Source organism: Gallus gallus, chromosome 14 (genome assembly GCF_016699485.2).
Source record: "Gallus gallus isolate bGalGal1 chromosome 14, bGalGal1.mat.broiler.GRCg7b, whole genome shotgun sequence".
NCBI lineage: Eukaryota > Metazoa > Chordata > Aves > Galliformes > Phasianidae > Gallus > Gallus gallus.
This window is the reverse complement of record NC_052545.1, coordinates 12205162-12225775: the sequence shown is the minus strand read 5'-3', so window position 1 is coordinate 12225775 and position 20614 is coordinate 12205162. Positions and strand designations below refer to the sequence as shown.

General features: G+C 47.6%; 1 protein-coding gene across 6 annotated transcripts in view; it reads right to left on the bottom strand.

Annotated features, from left to right (window-relative positions):
- AXIN1 (axin 1) overlaps positions 1 to 20614 on the bottom strand; it is a 76644-nt gene that overhangs the window by 10165 nt on the left and 45865 nt on the right. For all 6 annotated transcript variants that reach the window (XM_046900558.1, XM_025155050.3, XM_046900560.1 and 3 more), the window contains 3 exons: positions 20287 to 20427; positions 12258 to 12354; positions 4798 to 4935 (listed from right to left, as the gene is read on the bottom strand). In XM_046900558.1, coding sequence (XP_046756514.1) covers positions 4798 to 4935; positions 12258 to 12354; positions 20287 to 20427 — 376 coding nt within the window. The remainder of the gene's footprint in view (positions 1 to 4797; positions 4936 to 12257; positions 12355 to 20286; positions 20428 to 20614) is intronic.

Genomic DNA, 20614 nt, shown 5'->3' with positions numbered 1-20614 from the left:
TGGCCAGCCAAGTCATGAAAATCTTCAACACAGAGACGTTCCCCTCTTTGGAGCCCTGCCCCAGACTGAGCCACCTTCCTACAGAGAGCTCCCTAACACACACCCTGAGCCTGCCTCATCCCAGAGCTGCCACACCAGCGCTGCCCCTGCCTGCTGGGACACCGCCAGCGGGGGTCACAGTGCCCAGGGTGAGCCAGGCGACCGCTGGCACAGCCCCCACCTCACAGCCATTCGCTGACACTGCAGCAAAACCCTCCATGCAGATAAAGAAATGGCTGTAACTGCCTGCTTGCTCTCGTGGCCCACAGCAGCCTCGGACACGCTGTTGTTAGTGGCTCTTACAGCTGTGCCAGGAAGAATAAAACTCCTCCGTGCTGACAGCCACAATTTTGATGCTGACAAACTGTTTTACGCTCCAACGTAAACTCAAATATTTATGAAGCTTCTTTATTGGAAAACAGGATTCTTATTTTTAAAAAATTACATAAGTAGGATTCCAGCGAGTGCTTTCATCCTGCTCTCCTTTCTTCCTTTGGCGCAGAAAAGAAACCGTCTGCAGCATGCGCTATCTCTGCCCTGCCAGATAAGTGCATCTGCTGGAAAACACTGCCTCCCACCAGCTCTGCCTGTCGGATGTCCCCATCCATCACTTGCTATTCAGCTTCAAAGTCCCAGCTGCCAACCACAGTGCGAGAAAGCAAATAACAGACTTCCTCCCCGCGTCACACCTGGGGGTTCAGAACTCAACCAAGGACAATGGCAGCCTTTGAAAGCACCGAAGACATGGGTGCCTGCTGTGCCCTTTGCCAGCAGCTCCTCCAGGGGGCCACGCTGCTGCAGAGCCCTCCGAGCAGCACGGTGAGCGCTGAGCTGGTAGGAGCAGCCTGAGGAGGGCTGCCCAGAGCAAAACCACGCCACAAACGGAGTCCCAGCAGATGAATCAGGTGCAGAGCACGGCAGAGAACTGCAAATGTTTTCTCTTTACATTCCCCTCTCTGGTTGCAATACGGACCTACTGCAGAAGTCGTTCAGAACCGCCTCACCATGTGGCAGGGATCAGAAATGGGCTGCTGTGCAAACACCTCAGAACAAGGCTGACCCCACAGCACAGAACTCCTGTTACAGTGACTCAGATGACAGCAGGTCACTCTGCAGCAGGTGTGGAGCTGACACGATACCCACTTGCACAGGAGACATGCCACCTTCTTACAGACTGCTCTTAAAATCTCCAGGTGCACCTTTCACCTCCACTGACAACACTGCAGCCTGCAAAACCCCATCTCTGCACAGCTGGTTCAGGTACAAGACAGAATGGAGCACGCACTGCCTAAACCCATGATGCTCGGTTAAATGATTATGAGCAGGTTATGATAGCCCAGCAACACACTCAACACTGTGGAGGCTTTTAGGGCTGGTACCTACATTGTTCTGCTCAAGGACTGAGGTCAGGGTGGACTAAAGGAAAGGGAGGGATGCACTGTCTCACTCTCTTTGCCCTGTCTCAGCTCATCTGTGTCACCAAGCTCTGGGGGAAGCTGCCTTCCTCACCCCAGCGCTGGGCTCAGCCTTGCATGGAGCAGGGAACCCACAACTATGAGAAGTGCAGGTAAGCAGGGATGTAGGCTGCCTGGCTCAAGCTGAACTCTCTGCTATAGCAGAGCAGAGCAGAGGCTGAAGGTACAAGTCAAGGCTGCAGATGCCACTGTGCTTAGTTTACAGTGAAAGCAATGACACAGTGCACAAAGCTGGGACAATTCAAGCTGGGAATGTAATGCAGGACCTCGGACGTGGCAGAATCAAAACCTGGCTCAGTGGCACACGCAAGTGCAGTGCAACACGCACCAAGGCTGGTACGTGGAGGAGACAACAGCACTTCTACGCTGTGACACATCACTACCTGCCCAGGATGTCCAGAAGTCAAAAGCTTGCAAATTCCCCCATGCCACAAACAAGGACAGACTCTCCTTTTTCATCACTTTCCCTGATTCATCTGATCTCCATCAGTGCCTGGTGATGCACAGGAGCCCTGCCTGCCCCCAGAGGAACACGGGCAGACAGCCGGGAGCTCAGTGCAGCTGCGCTGGGCACGTGTCAGCCCCCCACCTGGCTTTTCTGGGCCTGCAGCACACAAACCTGAGGAACCAGGAGGACCATCCTCCAAGCCTGCCCAGGGCCGTGCCGTATGCAGGTCTCGGCAGCCGCCTGCAGCCCACGCCGGGCAGCCGCGGGTGGCACAGCCGCTAGGTGGTGCTTGGGGGACGCGGTACCGGCAGCCGCATCCTCCGCCAGCTCGCACAGCCAGAGACAGTTAGATGGATGCTTCGACTCCACTGTCTGCTGAGCTATTTTTACTCTGCAGCCCAGCCTGACTCCTTCCCTTTGAACCGGGAGGCTGAAGAGGCACTGCTGAGCTATGGGTAAGCAATATCTTGCTTTAAGCTCTCCCCGCACCTTCTCCCAGTGCCACCCATCACTACTCCAGGCTGGTAGCACAGGAATGCATTTACATCTTCAAGCAAACCATTTTCCTCTCTACTCAGACAACGTTTTACACTCAAATATTGAGCATCTCAGCATTGGTTTGGCTTCTCCTGCACTCGGCTTATGTGAAACTCACTGGGTTTGGAGGCAGTCCTGCAGCTACCTTGCAGCTGAGGAAGTAACAAGGCAGCATGCATAGCCTCCCAACATCTCCTGCACTGCTCAGCATAATTAAGCAATTCAGAGCTTTTAGGTTTGTTGCTCTCTTTCTTTTTTTAACCTTATTTTTCTTATCAGCAGAAGTCATCTGGTCCTCCACCAGCTATCTCTTTCAGATGTTACTGTACGATGTGGCTTTGAAAGGGAACCTGCAGGCAGCCCACCATGGGGGGAAAAACCCTTTTTTGAAGCTTTTGCAAAATCCTCCCAGCTTCTCTGCTAAGCTGATAACTGCCCAGTGTGAGTAATGTCGGATGGTTTTCCCTGTGCTACTGTGCAATGAGCCATGCAGAACCAGTAAGAGGTCACCCTGTAGTCCTAGTGCCCAGGTCACAAAAAAGAAACCCCTGTGATCTATGAGGAGCCAAGCTCTCCTCTTGCTGATTCCAGCAGCTCTTGCACCCCAAGTACTGACCTAAAAAAGCTACAGTTGCTTACTCTGAGTTTTTCCTGAATGGCTAATGCTAAATGCCAGCCAGTCAATGAAATATATTCTGTAGACAGCAAAGAGGTTTAATGCATAGCAATAGTGGGAGGCTGGGGCTCAAAAATAGATTAAGTCACAGAAAAATATGTTTAGACAGACTTAAATTTATTCTCTGGCAGAGGTATTTGCTGATTTTATGGTATTGCTACTGGCAGCTTCTTCAGGGTGGTAGAGGACAGGGCTAATGTAGCTGGGCACTGCTGGGGGCAGCAGTGTAGCCATAGGAGCAGGAGGAGGAGGACTATGAATAGGAAATGCTGCTGGTTGCATTGGCTTTGTCTAGAAAGCAATAGGTATGGAGAAGAAAACAGACCAATTCCTGAAGAGCAGGAATCTAATGCCAAAACAGCACCTTGCTGGCCTTTTTCTGGCTGGATGCTGAACACAGCAGTGCAGCGAGTTTGATGGACAATGCTTGGAACTGAAATGCAGCTCAGAGGTTACTCTGCATCCTCACTTCCTACACTGGAAATACCTATGTGATTTAAATCAATCCTACAGCCCTATAGTGCCTTTTCTGTTTAAAGAGATACTAGATTAACTTCAAAAAATATTGATCAGTGTTTAAAAATAATGAGTTTGAAGGGTCTGCCTTGTAAAAGCACAGGGCTAGCTGAGATAGACAGGAACACCTCAGCTTTAAGGGAGAGCTGCAGGGTGCACAGCACACAGCCTTCGCCTCAGGGCTACAGCAGCTATTAACTGTGGAGACCCATAACTTCTCCCCATAGGGCTGTAGTCATATGACATTTGTGATGTTCAGTAACACTGTGATGTCCTCTGAAGAGTCTCCTGTGTCTCCAGCACAAGATAAACACTTACCTGTGAGATGCAGTACATCAGAAGAAAAGGTAAGGTGTCAGTACTGCTGACAGGGTGTCTCACAATTGGATGACCAATACCTCCTTCTCTCCCTTGTAGAGCTTGCTGAGGAGCTAAAAGCTTTTGGTTCATCTACCAAATACTCAGGCTTTGAAGGGCCCTATCAGTAACAGGGCTTCCAGCACACAGTGCCACAGGCTGGGCTTCCCCAGCCACCCACGTGGAGTCCCTGCATTTCTCTGCCCATGAGAGGAATTTTGGATGCTACACCTGATGTAGGGATGTGCTTGCTAGGCGCTGATGGACAGAAGGCTTTCATAGTTAGCAGAAACAGACTAAAGGCACACACAAACAACTGCAAGTGTAACAAAATCTGCCACTTGTTTGCCCTAAGAAGGGGAAATACGGATAACACAAAACCCCACAGCTCAAGGCGAATCCCTGTTACCTAGATGTCATCCTCACATGAAAGGCATGGTTTACAAAGTCTGTGATGGACAGGACAGTGAGGGTGCCAAAGACAATGGAGAGCACCCACAGTCCCTAACAGGACAGAAGTGGGCACTGCTGTGCCACACCTGGTGTCTGACAGCAGGGAGGATCTCACAGCGCCCTGCACATGGCACACAGCTCCATGAAGCTCCTGCGGTGACAGGGAGCTTGCAGGAGCCCCACGCAGGTGACAAATGTGGTCACCCACGTTGCTTTCATGGCAGCTGAAAAAACTCCTGTGATGTGAAGTAAGCAAATGTCCCTGGGTTGGTATAAGAGGCAAGGAGGTTACTGACCGCTCGGACGCGTTTAAGGCGCTCCTCCAATTTCTCCTCTGCTTCACGTTCCTTCTGTACTTCTTCCAAACGATTGATCAGTTCTGCAGCAAACTTTTCTGGTTCAACGTGGATATCCTTTGGCATTCGATATGTACGCTGGAGGGAAAACACACTGGGGTTAGCAAAAGGTGTAAGAAAATCACACATTTATTCTGGAGGCACAAATAACTGGGAATGCCAATTGCCCCAGTGGGAGCCCAGGGAAGCCAAGCTGGCAGACACAGGGGTGAGGCTTGGGACAGACCACTCGGAAGCTCATGAGCTCCCTGTCTGTTACCAGGCCCATATACCCCCTCACATAGGCAAAGGTGTCCTAGAGCCAAAAGCAGCAAGCTCTTTTGGCATCAGACTCCATTTAGAGACACACGCACGTGATAATCCTCAAAATGACAAAAGGTCAACATGAATATCCTGGTCTCAGATGGTGGGGAAAGAACAGATAGACAAACCTGTCAAGAATCATGCTTACTGTAGTGATGTTTTCATTTAGACAGAAAGGAGAACTCCAGCGTGCACGTTCAGCTTACTGCAGGTGGACCAGCATAAGACTGCCAGTCTCTGCAAATCTAGCTCACAGGAGCAGAAAGGAGTTTAAATCCAGCTGCCTTCAAGAAATCCTACTTCTCTTCATCTTCCAGGCACAGCTTCTGCTAAAACCTACCCAGCCACGGAAGGCCACTGTTCTGTAAAGCATCCTCTCTTACCAGAACCCAGAAGAACGCATGATTGCATCCCATCTCTTCAGGGCTGGGCAAAGACTCCTGCTTGCTTTATCAACAACCTCACAAGCACAGAGATACCGCTTTTCTGTCTGCCCTGTGTGAACTAATGAATAAACTTCAAGGGCACTCTCAGTCCCTTATGCTGAGTTACCTTGTGCCTAAATTCCTGAGCTCTGGGATGAGGAGTCTGTGTAGCACAGTATCAAGCTGACAGCCATTGCATTTTTCTCCTTATTTTCATCCCTTATGCATTATTTTGCTACTCTGCTAGTAGAAGAAGTGACAGCAGAGAGAAAACAAAAATCTGGAGGAAAAATATAAGGAAAATCCAACATTATAAAAACTCGCAGTCAAATACTTCAGCACCAACATCTGAGGAATGCACACTTTATAGGATCAGAGATACAACGAAATATGGAGATAGGAGAAAACTCACACCAAAAGAACAAATGCAGCACCAGAAACAGACATCAAGCTTGGAGTCCTTAAAAGAGGATTAGAGACCACCCAAATTTACCCTGAGCCAGCATGAAGGCCAGTGCAGGAGGCTAAAATACCGCTTTGCCTCAGAACTAACAAAAGCATGCAAATCCTTGTTTTCCTCTCTGCCAACTGCTGAATGGAAAGCAAGGGGAAGAAAAGGAAGGGCAATGAGTATCCCACTCACTGCACTGCGAAGCTGGAGATGTCTTCTGTGACACTCAGGTTCCAAGTTGCAATTTAGAGCATCCGTTTTTTTGCTCACTGAGATCAAAACTCAGCCAACCCTGCCACCAAATCTGTTTCCATGCTTACTGCTATCAACAAGTGCAAGGGCAAGACACAGCTTCCCTTTGGATGGACAGAAAGCTCAAGTTCTAGCATCTGGACCTTGTGTGGTACAGAAACATGCCCGAATCATGCATAATCACAGTGCTAAGACCTGACAGGGATAGTCCCTTCCCTGTTATTCATTGTGGAGCTGCCAGGACCCAAGTGACGCTTTCCCATTCCTCAATATCTGAGGAAGCACTGGCTAAGGGAGCCTGCTTCCATCAGAAGGTGAGCCCAGAACCATGCAGCCCATCTACCTCACACGGTAACATCAGCAGCTCCCCATGAGGGCAACCTCTCTCTCACCTGACAAGTCACAACCAGAGACTGTTCAATCCCTCCTGCCACCTCAGACACAGCAGCTCTCACTGTGGCTGTTTGTAGGATGGCAGCACCAAGCTCTGCTCCATTAGAAGTGCATTAGAAGCAGCAGCTTCCACAGAAAAGCAAAACGAAGAAAGAATCTCCCTTGATTTTCATAGCCTTGGATGCAATGCAATATCCCAAAATAAAATCTCTCCCGAGCACACAGCCTGCTGCAGCAGTGGGGACATAGGTTGAATTCTGCAAAGCTGCGTGTTTAAGCCCTGGTGAAATAAGGTCCAGGCGCAGCAGTGCTTAAGAAGCACAGCTCCAACACATTATAATGAGTATCTGAAGACATTCAAGGTCACTAGTTTATGTAGGGAGCTTCAGATAGGACCCCTTCGGTATTTTATGTCATGCTTCAGCCGTTTGCCCACATTCTCTCAAAGCCTGAAAGTGACTGAATGAAAATAATTGTGTCTAGGAACCTTTACAGTGAACTCTTTTCCCTTTCTCTTTGATAAACTGCTGTATCTGCAAAACACACTACCTTGTCCTGCAGGCTTTCAATCAGCACAACAGCTCATGGAGGTGTGATATCAGCCTAGGTGATGTGAAGGATGCGGCCCCCACCAGGAAGCTGTCCTTGCCCCGTTCATCCAAGCTTAATTTAACTGAAATAAACCTCACTTTGCTATGGATGAAGTGCAAACCATGCGCTCAATGTTGTTCTAGTAGGGACCCATAATGGTGACCTGCAGAAAGCCAGAAAGCAGTATGATGCTCTGAACAATCCCATGGGTTTGCTTTTATTCCTAGCTCAAACGATGAGCGACTCAGACATCCCCCAGAACTAACAGTATTGGGAAAAAATAAATGCAAATTCCCTGTGCTGAAACAATGCAGACCACTGCTGAGGACTCTGTCTCCTTGGACAGCAAGCATACAGTGCATTGATCTGCTTCAAAAGGCTTACCACAACAAAGGATTTGAAACTTCTATCAAACAACAGGCCTGACTTGGGAAAGGAGACATGCTCCACTCCATGAAAACCCAGCCAGGCTGAGCCTGTGCCTGCAGGAGGACCCACTGGAGCCTCAGGACTTTGAACCTGCCTCTGTCTCCCCATAAGCACACAGAGCCCTGCCCAGGGAGCCATAAATAAGCTCTTTATTGTTCTAAAATCAGAAGGGCTCCAAATGCCTTTGTTCCAAGTAAAGGGTGCAGCATTCTCCAAGAGCTGGCTGCTCCAACACCCGCTGGTTTTGGAAGATACAGCCCTCCAGTCTGGACCAGAATGAGATCTCTGGCCATTTTGGGTCAACAATCCAGAAAGGAAGCAGTTCTTTTTAAATAACTTTGTTTTATCTAATGCTTTATTTAATTATCTATCTACTTTTATTTAATGCCACTAGTTCAGATGAGGTCTGTCCAGAACCAAACCACGCCGAGCTGGGGAGGTTACAGAGAACAATGGCTGGGAGGCTGAATGCCAGATGGGCTGGCAAGAAAGAAATAGCTTGAATTGTTCTGGATGAAGGAATCTTTCCTAGTGACAGCTGTTAGGGAGGATTTCTTGGGGCACCTATCATCAGAACGCTGTCCTTTATCCTTGACACACCGATTGTCTGCAGCTCAGTTATGTTTGGGAAGAATCAGCAGAAGATACAGAAGCTCTCCGGTAGCCTCCGTCCTTTCTTGGAGCTGATGGAGTGGGAGTCACACGGTTTGCTCTGTGAGGTTGAGGTGGGTCTTGGCTTTTGATGGATTCCACCTTCCCAAACAGCAGTTTGAGGACCAAGTTGTGCATCTGAACACACAGGAACCCGAAATGTGCGCCCATTCTGTCACACCAGTTCTGTCCAGCTATGCTTTGTGGAGTGGAGTTGGATGGAACCTCAGGCAAGGAGCCACACATCTGTCTGCAAGGTTAGAAGCCAGGACCTCTGATGCTCCGTGCTCTTTGTGGTTACTCTGCCCTTCCTCATTCTTTCCTCCCTGCTGAGTTTTTGCCACCTCTTCAGCTTCATCACAGGGGCGCTGGCTTTACTGTAATCTACATATGAAAAAGCTGAAAGGGAAGAATCTCACTGGGCCTTGCAGGTTCCCCTTGGGAAGAATAAAATTCAATTGCACTAAGATGAAATCATTTTCCCAGTGTTGTCACTGGGGGGAGGTCTTTTATCAGCCCCAGGGATCCATGGGTTGGGCTAAACCACTTCTGACAGATCCGACCAGGACATAGAATTCTGTGTTGATACATCTCAAATTCCTTACACAGGCTTGATGCCACCATGATGCTCAAGTTGCCAGTGCTTGATCAAAAGTCAGCCTTGGAGATGAAATGGAGATGGCTGGCTAGAGAACTCAAGAAAACAAGAGCTTCTGAATCCCCATGTTTCACAGCTCCATGTACTGCATTGTGGTATGTTCTTACAGGACAAAAGGTCCCTACCAGAAACACCTGTGGCAGAGCCTATGAATGGCTGGATTTCGGCATGGAGCACCCTTCTGGAAAGCTGAGCTTGTCCTCTCCTTGCAGGAAAACACTGCAGTGTGCTGCAGCTTTTGTGATTGTGGGGCAGGACAGGAAAGCTCCCACCAGATGAACAAGCTAGAGCAAGAACATCACAAACTGGTTTACCTGTGCAGGAAAACAAACAAAAAAAGGAATCCCAAGTCTTTATGCTTGAGGTTGGATTCTTCTGACTTTGCCCAGGAGAAAAGGCTATCTACCACCCCGACCTGGGAACTGATGAATGCCAGGGCCAGGGTAAATACAGTACAACAGCACAGGAAAGACTCGATGTTCTCTGGGCTTTTACCCCTCTTCCTCTGGCACCTTGCCTGCCTTTTTCTTCCTTGCTGCTCCATGGCTGCTCAAATTCAAGAGCAAGGAGGAAAAACCACAAGAAAAGCAACGTGCGCCCACTATGTAATAGGTTCCTGGGAGAGGCACAAAGCAAAGGTCTTGCTAGAAACCTTCACCCACTGCATTCCTGGGCAGAGAGTCATTTCAGAAAACACAGTTTTTCCAAACTTTGAGTGTTTGTAAGTGTGGAATATGAAGAACACAGCCATCCACTCACTAAGATCCCCAGCTGCAGTGAGGAATCCTACATGACTAACGCATGTCTTCTCTGTTTGGAGGCTGCATGGCTGCAGGCAACCTCCTATGAACAACACTTTATAGCTTCTAGATCTAAATAAGTACACTGCTATTAGAAGCAATATTAAGTTCTTTCAGAATTTTGCATAATCGCCCCGTAACTCATTTGAAAGGGAACATTAAGGTCTCTGATGGACTTCTAAAATGACTTTCTGGAGGTTCTCTACCATCAGTAGAAAAACACGACGTGCATTCCGCAGGCAGATCCTGCAGTATGGATTCTGGCTATACTGGTTAGATTGAGTCCATAAAGACCTTCCCCCAAAGGCTGCAATTCAGTCACTGCTTCGTGTTTACAATCATGCTAACCTCCAGGTCCAGGCAGCTCACAGAGGCTGCTCAGCCACGGGCTGCACGATATCCTAACCACTGGCTTTAGAAAGCAACATTTGAAGAAACATTTGCATGGCTCTTTGCTAATTGGCCACGTTTAATTCAATAAACTTGCAGTTAGGGGTATTTTAAAACACCAACTTCATAACATTTCACACTGGTGTTGTCAAAACACATTGTCTAATTACCATCTCCTTTCTTGGCTGATTGATAAGCGAGGGCAGAGCAGTGCCTCTCTGAAGTCAATGCCAATTCCGTGTCAGTAATTGGCTGGCAGGAGGTGCCAGAGTGTCTGAACTAAACTTTCATTCCCCACAGAAAGACTAGAACTAACTTGACTTCTCAGTCCTCCGCTCCCATATAAATATGCACCAAGATCCTTTTTTTCCCTGGGACTTAAAATTACAGCACAGAATCTAATGGGAACACCGAATGTTTCACAGCAAAATCCTTGTGAAGCGCATGTATGTACTTTAGAAGGAATATGTAATTCTAAAGGACCGTGTAGATAAGTAGGATAATATATAAATTTATAAGCAGCAGGTGGCCAATTTAAACCTTGTTTTCCCCCTCCTCCCCTCTTAACAGGTTCCCAAAAAGGTCGATAAAATTTAATGCTAAGTAAAACTAATTAGCCTGCAAGGAACTGCTGCTGGAATGACACTTATTCATTTTAACAAAAGAAATGTTTGGCAGATGGAAGTTCGTTAAAGCACAGCTCACTATACATATTTAATGCTCCATACTCCGAGCTTATAACCTGCAGTTCATTGAGGCACTGCCAGTGCACACATCAACAGAAAGCCACTATTATTTTTATCCAAAAGGTAAAGGCGCTGACAAGCTTTGAAGTCAGGGAATATTCACTCAGTAGTTCCCACTGTTCAGTAACAGCAACAACAACAACAACAAAAATAAAGGCCGAGCTTTCAAACTTCCACTCTAACAAAGCAATGCTTACAGTAAAAACAGCATCAAGTGAAAGAAAGAGGCACCCAGCCAGCCTTTTCAAGGGCGGCCACACTGCGAGAGCAACTGTGTGAAAAGAGAGGTGGCTGAGCAAGGATGGCTGCTGAGTGCCCACAGCCAGGGCTTTTATTGTCAGCCCGCTGATCAAAGCACAGGAGACCCTCTTAAATCTAAGGAAAATAATCTAATTTTAAAGAGGGAAAAAAAAAAAAAAAAAAAAAAAAGAGTGGTGTTTTCTTTCTTTTTTTTCCCCTTCTTTTTCTAATCAGATTAAAACAAGGGTGTCTTTCTGCTTGCACGGCACGGCAGGACGAGAACAGCTGTGTCAAGTTTGAAGGCACTTCTGGAAAAAGCAGATGGAAGGCTTTCTTTTTTTTCCCCCTCCAATTTGTTTTGTGCTGGAGTCCAGCTGTCCGGAGGGGAAAGAAGCACCTTTATTCCCTGCTAAATATTAAATGTCACCTGTGACTTCTCACAGAAAGAAAATAATAAGCAGAGCTGCAGATGGTGCTGCAGAGCCCTAACAGTGATTCTCATCTTCCAAAAGCTGTTGCTTACCTGAAGTAACTGGGGAGCTTATTTACGGCTGCACCTTCCTTGCTTCCCCACCTTGTACTGCCAGGCAAGCTTTGCAGAGACCTCGAGAGCACAGCAGGACTCCCTTTTGCTGCCCACTGCAAAAATACTGCCTGGGATTGCTTCATTTCTCCCCAGCTGACCTCGGCTGAGAGCTGCATCAGCCTTCATGCCCTGCAGCATCCTCCACCTCCCAGACATGCCCAGCTCCCCCAGAGGCATGCCATCTCCTTGCAAGCAGCCACCCCAGCCTGCCTGGGTTTCCATTCTTGTCCTGGAGAAACAACTGCCTGCAGACAGAGCTCTATGAAAAATGCTGTGTTTTGGGCACCCCCGGATGCTGAGTTTGGCAGAAGGCTACCAAACCTTCCTTCCCCTCCCACGTTCTTTTCAGCACCACGATTTCCATTCCCGAATGAGCGCAGTGCTAAGGAAGGTTAAACTGACGCTTGAGCAAGCAGAGCAATGCAAGCTAGAGATCTCACATATTTTGCATATTTACCTCTGCAGAAGGAGACAGAGCTACTTACAGGAATGTGAGGTAGTGGCACACGTCCATTTGCTTTGGCACTTTCTTGCATCTCTCTGCGATGCTGTTTCCGGAGTCTGTACGGTGGGATCCCATCTCTGCCAGAACAAAGCAACAACATGCCCTGCTTTAGTGCCTTTCATGAGCTGGTCTTCATCACTCAATATTCACTAAAGCCTTGCTGCCACAGAACGGCAGGTAGGAAACTTCCTATGCTTGAGAAAGGGCAGGTGAAGGAGGGCATGAGGGATAGTGCTGGGGATTCGGGCAGCATTTGCCAAGAGCAGAGCAAGGCAGGACTCCCAGATGACTGCAGGGCTCCTGCAAGCACTGCCACGGGCAGCAGGCAGGGAGGAGGACCTGGACTACATCCTGGCACCTTTATAGTTAGTTGCTTTCTATGAGAGGTGCTGGCCTCAAGTTGTGCTGGTGAGGTTCAGGCTGGGTGTTAGGAAACATTCCTTCTCGGAAAGAGAGGTGATGCAGTGGCACTGCTGCCCAGGGAGGTGGGGGAGTCACCATCCATGGAGGTGTTCCGGAACTGTGGGGATGTGGCACTGAGGACGTGGTCAGTGGGCATGGTGGGGTTGGACCTGGGGACCTTGAAGGTCTTTTCCACCTTAATGATTCTATGATTATTGGGTGAAATAACCTAGTGCTGGCCGCAGAGGAGACTGGAGGAAGGGAGGAGGGCCCTGGGCAGCAGCACGCAGGCCCTGCTCAGGTCCATGTCCTTGTGGGCCCCGTGGGGAAGCTGACCATGGTGGCAGCGAGCCCTGCCCCACGAAGGCCAGCAGCTGGGGCTGCCTGCCAGCAGTGTGTGCTGAGAGGGCTCCCATCCCAGCTGCCGGTGTTGGGTGAAGCACTGCTGGTGGCAAAGCAGCACTGACCAAGCACAGCTTCAGGGAAAAACAAAAAGAACCGCATTTTTGTTTTCACCATTGAAACCGTCATGGGATGAGAGGAATGCAACCGAAGTGGAGCTCAGTTCTGATAAGGAAATGGCTCACATCCTAATGAAACGGGGCTATGCTGAGAGAAACCAGCTAGCGCAAAACCAAACGCTACCCTAGAGCTGGGCAATTTGGAATGCTCCTCTTTTAATTTACAGCTTTTGCTTATTCAACGACTGCAACGCCACAAAATTAAACACGTTAAAACAAAATAAAACCTATGATTAATGACAAGAGCTTCCGAGTAGGAAGACAAATGACCAAAGAGAAAATGAGCTGGGCTAATTGCAGCCCCGGCTGCCGGTCGCAGGTAATGCAGGAGGAGGAAGAGCACATCTCGGAGCATCACCTCCGCTGCGCCCCGTCAATGACACGCCACCGAGCAGAGCAATTTTCCGCAGCGTTGCTATAACAACGGGCGATGGTGATGGCTTTCATTAGAAAGCTTCATTTTCTTTAATGATGAACCTCCATTTGCGGAACGACTGAGAGTCGCAACGGTTAAGCAGCTCCATGGCGCCGAGGCACAGCTTTTTTCCACAACGGATGGCAACAAAAGGAGTGATGAGTTCTACCGGCCGAGCTTTTCTGTGCCATGTCATGAGCCATTGCTGGTCGCAATCAATAAACAACATCTCAGCCACACAACCCAGGGCATGGCACACAGCTCGCCCAGTGCAGCCGCACGGACCTTCAGGGAAGGGCAGCGTTATATTAGAAGGTGCAATTTTTCTTTCTTGCCTTTTTTTTTTTTTTTTTTGCCTTTTTCTTTCTTTCTTTCTTTCTTTCTTTCTTTCTTTCCTCCTTTCTTTCTTTCTTTCTTTCTTTCTCTCTGTCTTTTAATTCTCCCAGCAGCAGTCCCAGCGGAAAGAGCGACTTTTGTTCAGAGCACAGTAGCGAAAGGCTGATAATGGCCTCTAATCTATCCGGCTTCAAACACATGTTCAGCCCTGCTGTGCTGCCTTTGATGTCATTTTAACTAGATTCCCCAATGCCACCTCTGAACTTGGAACATTCCTTCGTTCAATGTACTGTGCCAACTCAACCAGAGGAAGCAAATTCAAAGATAAGCACTTTAATTTTATCCCAACAAAACCTTATTCAATAGATGGGGGAAAAGCAAGGAAAAGCAATACCGTACTTTTGTTTTCCTTTTGTCAGGTAGCTTGCTTTGAGATATTTTCAATAGATAGAGAAATAATACATATATATATATATATATATATTTATAAAAATCACAACTTTTTTAGAGCACATCTACTTTTACAAGGAAACTTTCCCAAGCTGTTTCCACTTGTTTCATCGCGCCATTTTCTTCAGCAGCAGTAAAGCTCTGTGCTAAGGTGCAGTGGGGGGAATAAGAGTGTTTCTGTAACTTACGTAGTGATCATTAATTTGTTTGCTACCTTGGAAATGCAGTGGCCGCCTCTCCTCTCCAAACCAGTGTGCAGGAGCAGGATGGGCAGAGGATTTGCTGGTGCTCTGCAGTGGGACATTACTCACCAGCGCCTTCTTCGCTGCTCTCCAAGTCCAACCACTGCCTTATCAAGTTGGAAATCCTCGTTTTGGATCTTTTAAATTAAAAAGCTGTTACTACAGCAGAACTCAAGGTCATCCTGGATCAGTGACCGCAGGAAAGACAGGACGCAAACCCACAGAGAAGCTGATGTTTGCTACCAATTACTCTTACTAAAGCACCACTGTCACCAAGGGACCTTTCTCACATCAAAAAACACGATGGAAAAACCACCAGGCACTTTGGCCAAAGAGCAGTCATTGAAGGAATAGCACTTCATCTGCAAGGTGCTCTGAAGGAGTAACTGCCACCCTTAACGTTCCAGGATACTGCCATGCTTGCTCTGGAGCAGGCTGACCCCAGTGGGGGCAGAGTGGGCAGGAGTCAGGAGCAAGGGCTGCTGTGGTGCCTGGCAGGTGAAGCTCGGATCCCAGCAAGGTGACACCCAAAGGAGTGAGTGCTGTTAGTTAGCTGGACTTCAACACTGGCCTGAAGTAGGAGACTTTACCTCTTATTTACTGCCCTAAGCTCTTGCAGAAATAAAGAGAAGAGCCACACTGACCTGAGGCATTTCTGCATCTGAATTGGAACACCACGTGGCAATTTAATGCATTTCAGCTTTTGCTAGTTGACTTCACACCTGGAGGTGCCTTTATGCCCCTTGAGTACCTGTTGTGACAACCCCTCGCACCCAGAGGATGCACCCTCGCCTTTGGAAAGATGCTATTCACACGCAGGGTCCTGTTCTTACCTCTGCCCCAGCTCAGAAGTCTGGAGAGCATCACTCAGGTTTTTGCTAGCAGTTTTCCACGGCGGTGCATGCAGCCTGTGGGGAACTCACACTTCCAAAACCTGTTTTGCCATGATCAGTAGGATATCAAAGCTTGCAAGAGAGCTGCCGGCAACCACAGTATACCAAAGCAAAGGAATCCACAATGCATGGCATGCATTAGCCTTCTTCTCTGCCCTGACCCGGCTAGCAGTGGAAGATCACACCTAGGCACCAGGCCGTGCTCTCCGTGCACCTGTGTGCTGCCCCAGTTTACCATCAGCACTCCGGAGTACCCCTCAATTACCCATGTCTGCATCATCATTGACCAGACACGTGCTCTTCTGATGTTGGGTCACAGAGGCTTCCACTTGGGATCACACGCCATCCACACACCGCCTTTGAGCACAAGCTACATTTCTTCATTATTGAGCTTGACTGCTATATGTAAACAGCATACATAGAGAAGAAGCTTGCTCATCATCAAATGAAGCTTTTATTGCCGTTTTCCTTAGAGGAGACCTAAATTCAAAGCACCACGACATGCAAGTCTTGTCAAGCAGCAGGAGTCCCTCTCTAACTTGAATCTGGTTGTTCTTCATTTCTGCTGCCTTGAGCAATTCTGCAAAAATTCCTTTGAAACTCAGAAGGCAGACAGGTTCAGCAATATTATGTGAAACTGTTACAAAATTTGGTAATGAAGGGCAAGTATTCAATGCAGACAGCCTTTGTAAATCAAAAATCAAGGCCATATGTCCAGAACCCTAATTTGGGGATAAATCTGCATGCATTCAGTTTGAGATGCACAAAAGGATCATAGATATACCCTTATGATTTTTGAGACTTACTTAAAAGGAACCACTGTGTGATTGGGCTAGTTATTAGCAGGAGGCAGTACACGTATTGGTGATAATTAAAGTCCTAGAAGCAGCCTATGGTGGGCGCAGAAGGGATAAAATGCCTTAAGGAAAAGGAACAAAGAATAAAGAAGCACGGGATGGTTAAACAGAAATTATTCTGCTTGTGAGAGAAAGAAATTATGGCTACTGAAATAAAAATTAGGAGGGTGAAGAGCTTGGGCATAAATGATCACAACCTACAGCAGGTATAACTATTAGTGCAACCCCATGAGCCCAATGGACCAGTGGAAAAGGAAGTGCTAAAAGCTAATTAGTTTTGAAGAGCTCTTACATCTATCTCTTCTGATAACAAAGTTACATGACCCCTGCTAGCTTCAGAGTAGTCCTCCAAAGAAATTAACGAGTAAGAAGAATCATAGAAGTCTGTGACAAGACAGCTGTACCTGTATTAAACTGACCCCTTAAATTAGTGGTCCTCTACAGTTTTCTGCCCCAGGGGCACTCTTTGCCTCCTGTGCTACTTCGGCCAAGGTCTGCATCCTCCATTTTGCAACACGACATGGGTAAGGAGTGAGGCGCTGGTGCCACTGAGGAGCGAATACTCAAGAACTGTTCCTAAACAACTCCATGTCCTCACACAGCTGGCAGCAAGCACACTTGGGGCTTGCTTAGAGCCACTGCAGCAGATAGAGAAGTCACCTTATTCACCAGCTCTCTCAGGTTTTGAGGGAATAGGTTCGCTTGTTCGGCATCCTATTGCTGACACATTACAGCTGTGGAGCTCTCAGGTTTGGTTAAGAGCTACAGGAGACCTGGGGAACCTCTGAGGCTGAGACACAGAACGGGGGATAGGAATGTCAGTCCAAACATCCCCACGATGGGAATCCTGCCCAGCCGAGGTGTTCCTTGCACTGTCTCTCCCTGGGGGCTGGCTTCCCTGTATGCCACCGTTGCCAACCTCACATCTGCTGGATCCTGCAGGCAGCTGTCTCAGGGTAGACCCACAGATCTCAATCTGCAGCATGAGCACTGTGAGGGGAGGAGGTCCCTGAGGGCCCCTGCCTGGATATCTGGGAGCACAGCCGGCAGCACTGCCCAGAGCTGGGTGGGCAGGTCATTCTGCCAGCAATGTCAGCAGCCATGCTGCAGATTTACTGGCTCACTGTATTAACCAAGGGCAGCTGGGAATTGCTGCATCTTGACGGGCAGCACCCATTAATGGCACCCATGACACAGGCTGGAAAGTTTCTTGAATGAGGTCTGACAGCTCCTGACATTCAGAGACACTAAACTTGCCTCTTGGAGGACTTTGTGTTTACAGCACCGCCGTTAATGAAACAGTCTCCTAATTCTGTAAACCTGTCACCTTTTGCTTGAAGAACCAAAGCGTTTCTGCTCTACAGAAAGACACATCACATTTGAACTATTAAAAAACAGACCAAACATTGAATGCTTTCCCCAAAATCATTTTTTTTTTTTCCTTCACAGAGATGCAGCAACAGCAAACTCATAACTTTTCCTTCCTTTGCAGAACATCTTTATAAGGAAGATATCTCACAGATGAGATGCACTGCTCTGTCACAAGGGTAGTAACTAGAAAAAGCAAATAAGATTTGGAGGGAGCTCCCCAGTACAAGCTGTGTAAAAGCAGAATGGTCACCAGACCATTAGGACTGGTCAGTGAATAATCCTACTGAAAAGTAATTACAGGTTGAACAGTTTGCAGGAAAAAATCAAGAAGAGAAGTAGAAAGCTCTGTCAATCCTGAATAGCAGTTCAGAGGACAGTCAGAAGACAGCGTATCTCAGATCACTTACTACAAAAGCCATCCAACAACTCCCATTCTCCAGGTATGTCAACATGTTCCCCAGTGCAGCTGAGTTTGGGTACAGGACCACAGAGGTCTGTTTGGCTTGACTGCACAAGGTGCAGAAGAGTATTTCTACCCTTGGCCTCTGGCCTGGCACGCTATGCCTAGGGCATAGATCATGATACAAATTAGTGAGAATTCCCATTCAGCATAGGAATATCCTGAATTTACAGAAGCAATTCTGTCACTGACAGCCATCAAGTCGAGAGCCAGGCTAGTACCCAGTCCATGTTTTGTACTGTTGTTAGAAGGTAACCTACTGAAAGGACAGAATGCAAAATAGCATCTGTAGAAAGGTCATCAGGCAAAATCTCCGTATCACCCAGAGGACCAGCAAAAAGGCACAGTGAGTCCTGCAGAGCTGATCCCCTTTATGGTGTCAGAGGTCTGTTCCTGGCAGGGCAGAGATGATTGCCTTCACTCTCGAAACCCCAGTTTTGTGATGAGTCTCTCGGGCTAACTTACAGTTGCTGGCTCCCCAGAGACAGAACTATCAGGATTTTCAGGTATTTGTGACACAGATGTGAAAATTTTGGCGATTTCGTTACAGAAGGGAACGGCAGATGCTGCTTCATTCACACAGCATATGGCACACGCATTGTCCTCAGTCTCTGCATCACTAGACTTTTGCAGGTGGATAATGTCATACAGATGGTCTGGATTCCTACGTACTTTTATGAAGTTCTGTGTTGTACGTCTGGCAGATAGATGACAACACCTTGTAGCTCCCCAGACGGCTTAGTTTTAAATCTGTGGCAGAGGAAGCAGGCTCCTATAGGCATGTCAGGCTAACTATGATGTGGAGATTCATCAGTTTCAGTTTTTAAACATCCCCGAACCATCAAAGCCACGCAGTGATCGTTTCACTTGTGAAGTACCCAACTGAGGATGAGCTGCTAATGCACCAGCCTTTACCATCTTGCCATGATATGCACAGGTGGATAGCTTCCAAATCTGTGGTAACAAACCAACAGGGAGCAGAGCACATCCTGGATTGGAATTATAATGTAAAAGATCCTACCTGACCTTCAAGACCCATTCTGTTACCTCAACACATGCATGCAGCAAATCCAGCATGTCCAGCACAGCCCTGCTGGCACATGCTTGCAGAGAGGACAGAAAGCCAGCAGGATCCTCTGCCAGCTCTGAATGAACAGCTTCCCAAATGCCAGAGTTCTCTTCTTTTAGGGTGCACTTCTACTGACATCCTATAGCCCAGCTACCGAGTCTTAGTCAACATCTCCTGTCTTCAAAAGCTCCTCAATCTACTTAATCTTTCTATTACATAGACTTAAAGAAATAATTTGATACTTCCCTGCTTAACTTTTACAATGTGCTTTGGAGAAAAAGCTGCTTCTAGGCATGAGCAAGGCACAAAGCAGTGAAGGTAACACTGTAATTTTGCAGTGAGGAACCTGGATGCGAGCCCAAGGTCCCATCACTTGTAGGTACTGTCCTACACCCAGGTTTGCCCTGTGATTCACGATATTAAATGAGGGTAACAGAGGTACAACTAAAATGAAGTTCTGCCTTAGCTTTGGATAAGAAGGATGAGGAGTTTCCCGAGCTGTATTCCAGCAAAACACTGGAATTCTTATTGCATCCCTTTTTCTTTTCCCCAGTAATCAGCCACCCAAATGCTGTGGTTTTCAGGAGCAAGTGGGAACTTTGAAAAGATAAAAGACATGAAAAAGAACAGTCTTGATGGGGTTGCCATTTGATTCATCCTAACAAGGAGGAACCTGAAGAGGAACTCAAAGAGAGCTCACATCTATTTGCACTTGGCAAGAAACACTGTCAGAACTCCTACCTCATTTGTTTTAGCTCACTTAAATCATTTGATGTTGCAAATGTTCCCAGGAACAGCAAGGCTGTGTAGCCAGCACAGTGACAAAACTACTCCACTTGAAAGAAAGCTGGAATGATCGTGACCTTGGTCTAGTCAGATATTCTGCCCAACACCACCTGTTGCAACGTCAGACTCACACAAAAACAGCACCAGCACTAAAAAAACCCACTCCCATTCTCCCATTTATTGTCACATCGGATTAAAGTCACTTACATGCTGCTGTCTGTGAGCGACATCGTATCCGCATCACTGGACATGCTCTGCTGCTCGCTGTCGTTGGCACTGGTGGCTGGTGCCATGGCATATCCCGTGTTGACATAGTAAGGGTTAACAGGTTCTCTCCATGACCCATGCCTGGAAGAAAAAACGAAAGTGTCAGATTAAAAGGACACAACCTTGACCCTACTCTGCTGGGTTCTCTGCACCACTGTGCGGAAGGGCTCTGTCTTAGAGCCCCAGCATTGGTGACACACTGCAGAATAAGCTGTGTTGTCATATTAAGTTGCATTGATAAAACCATGAACAATATGACTCATAGCTG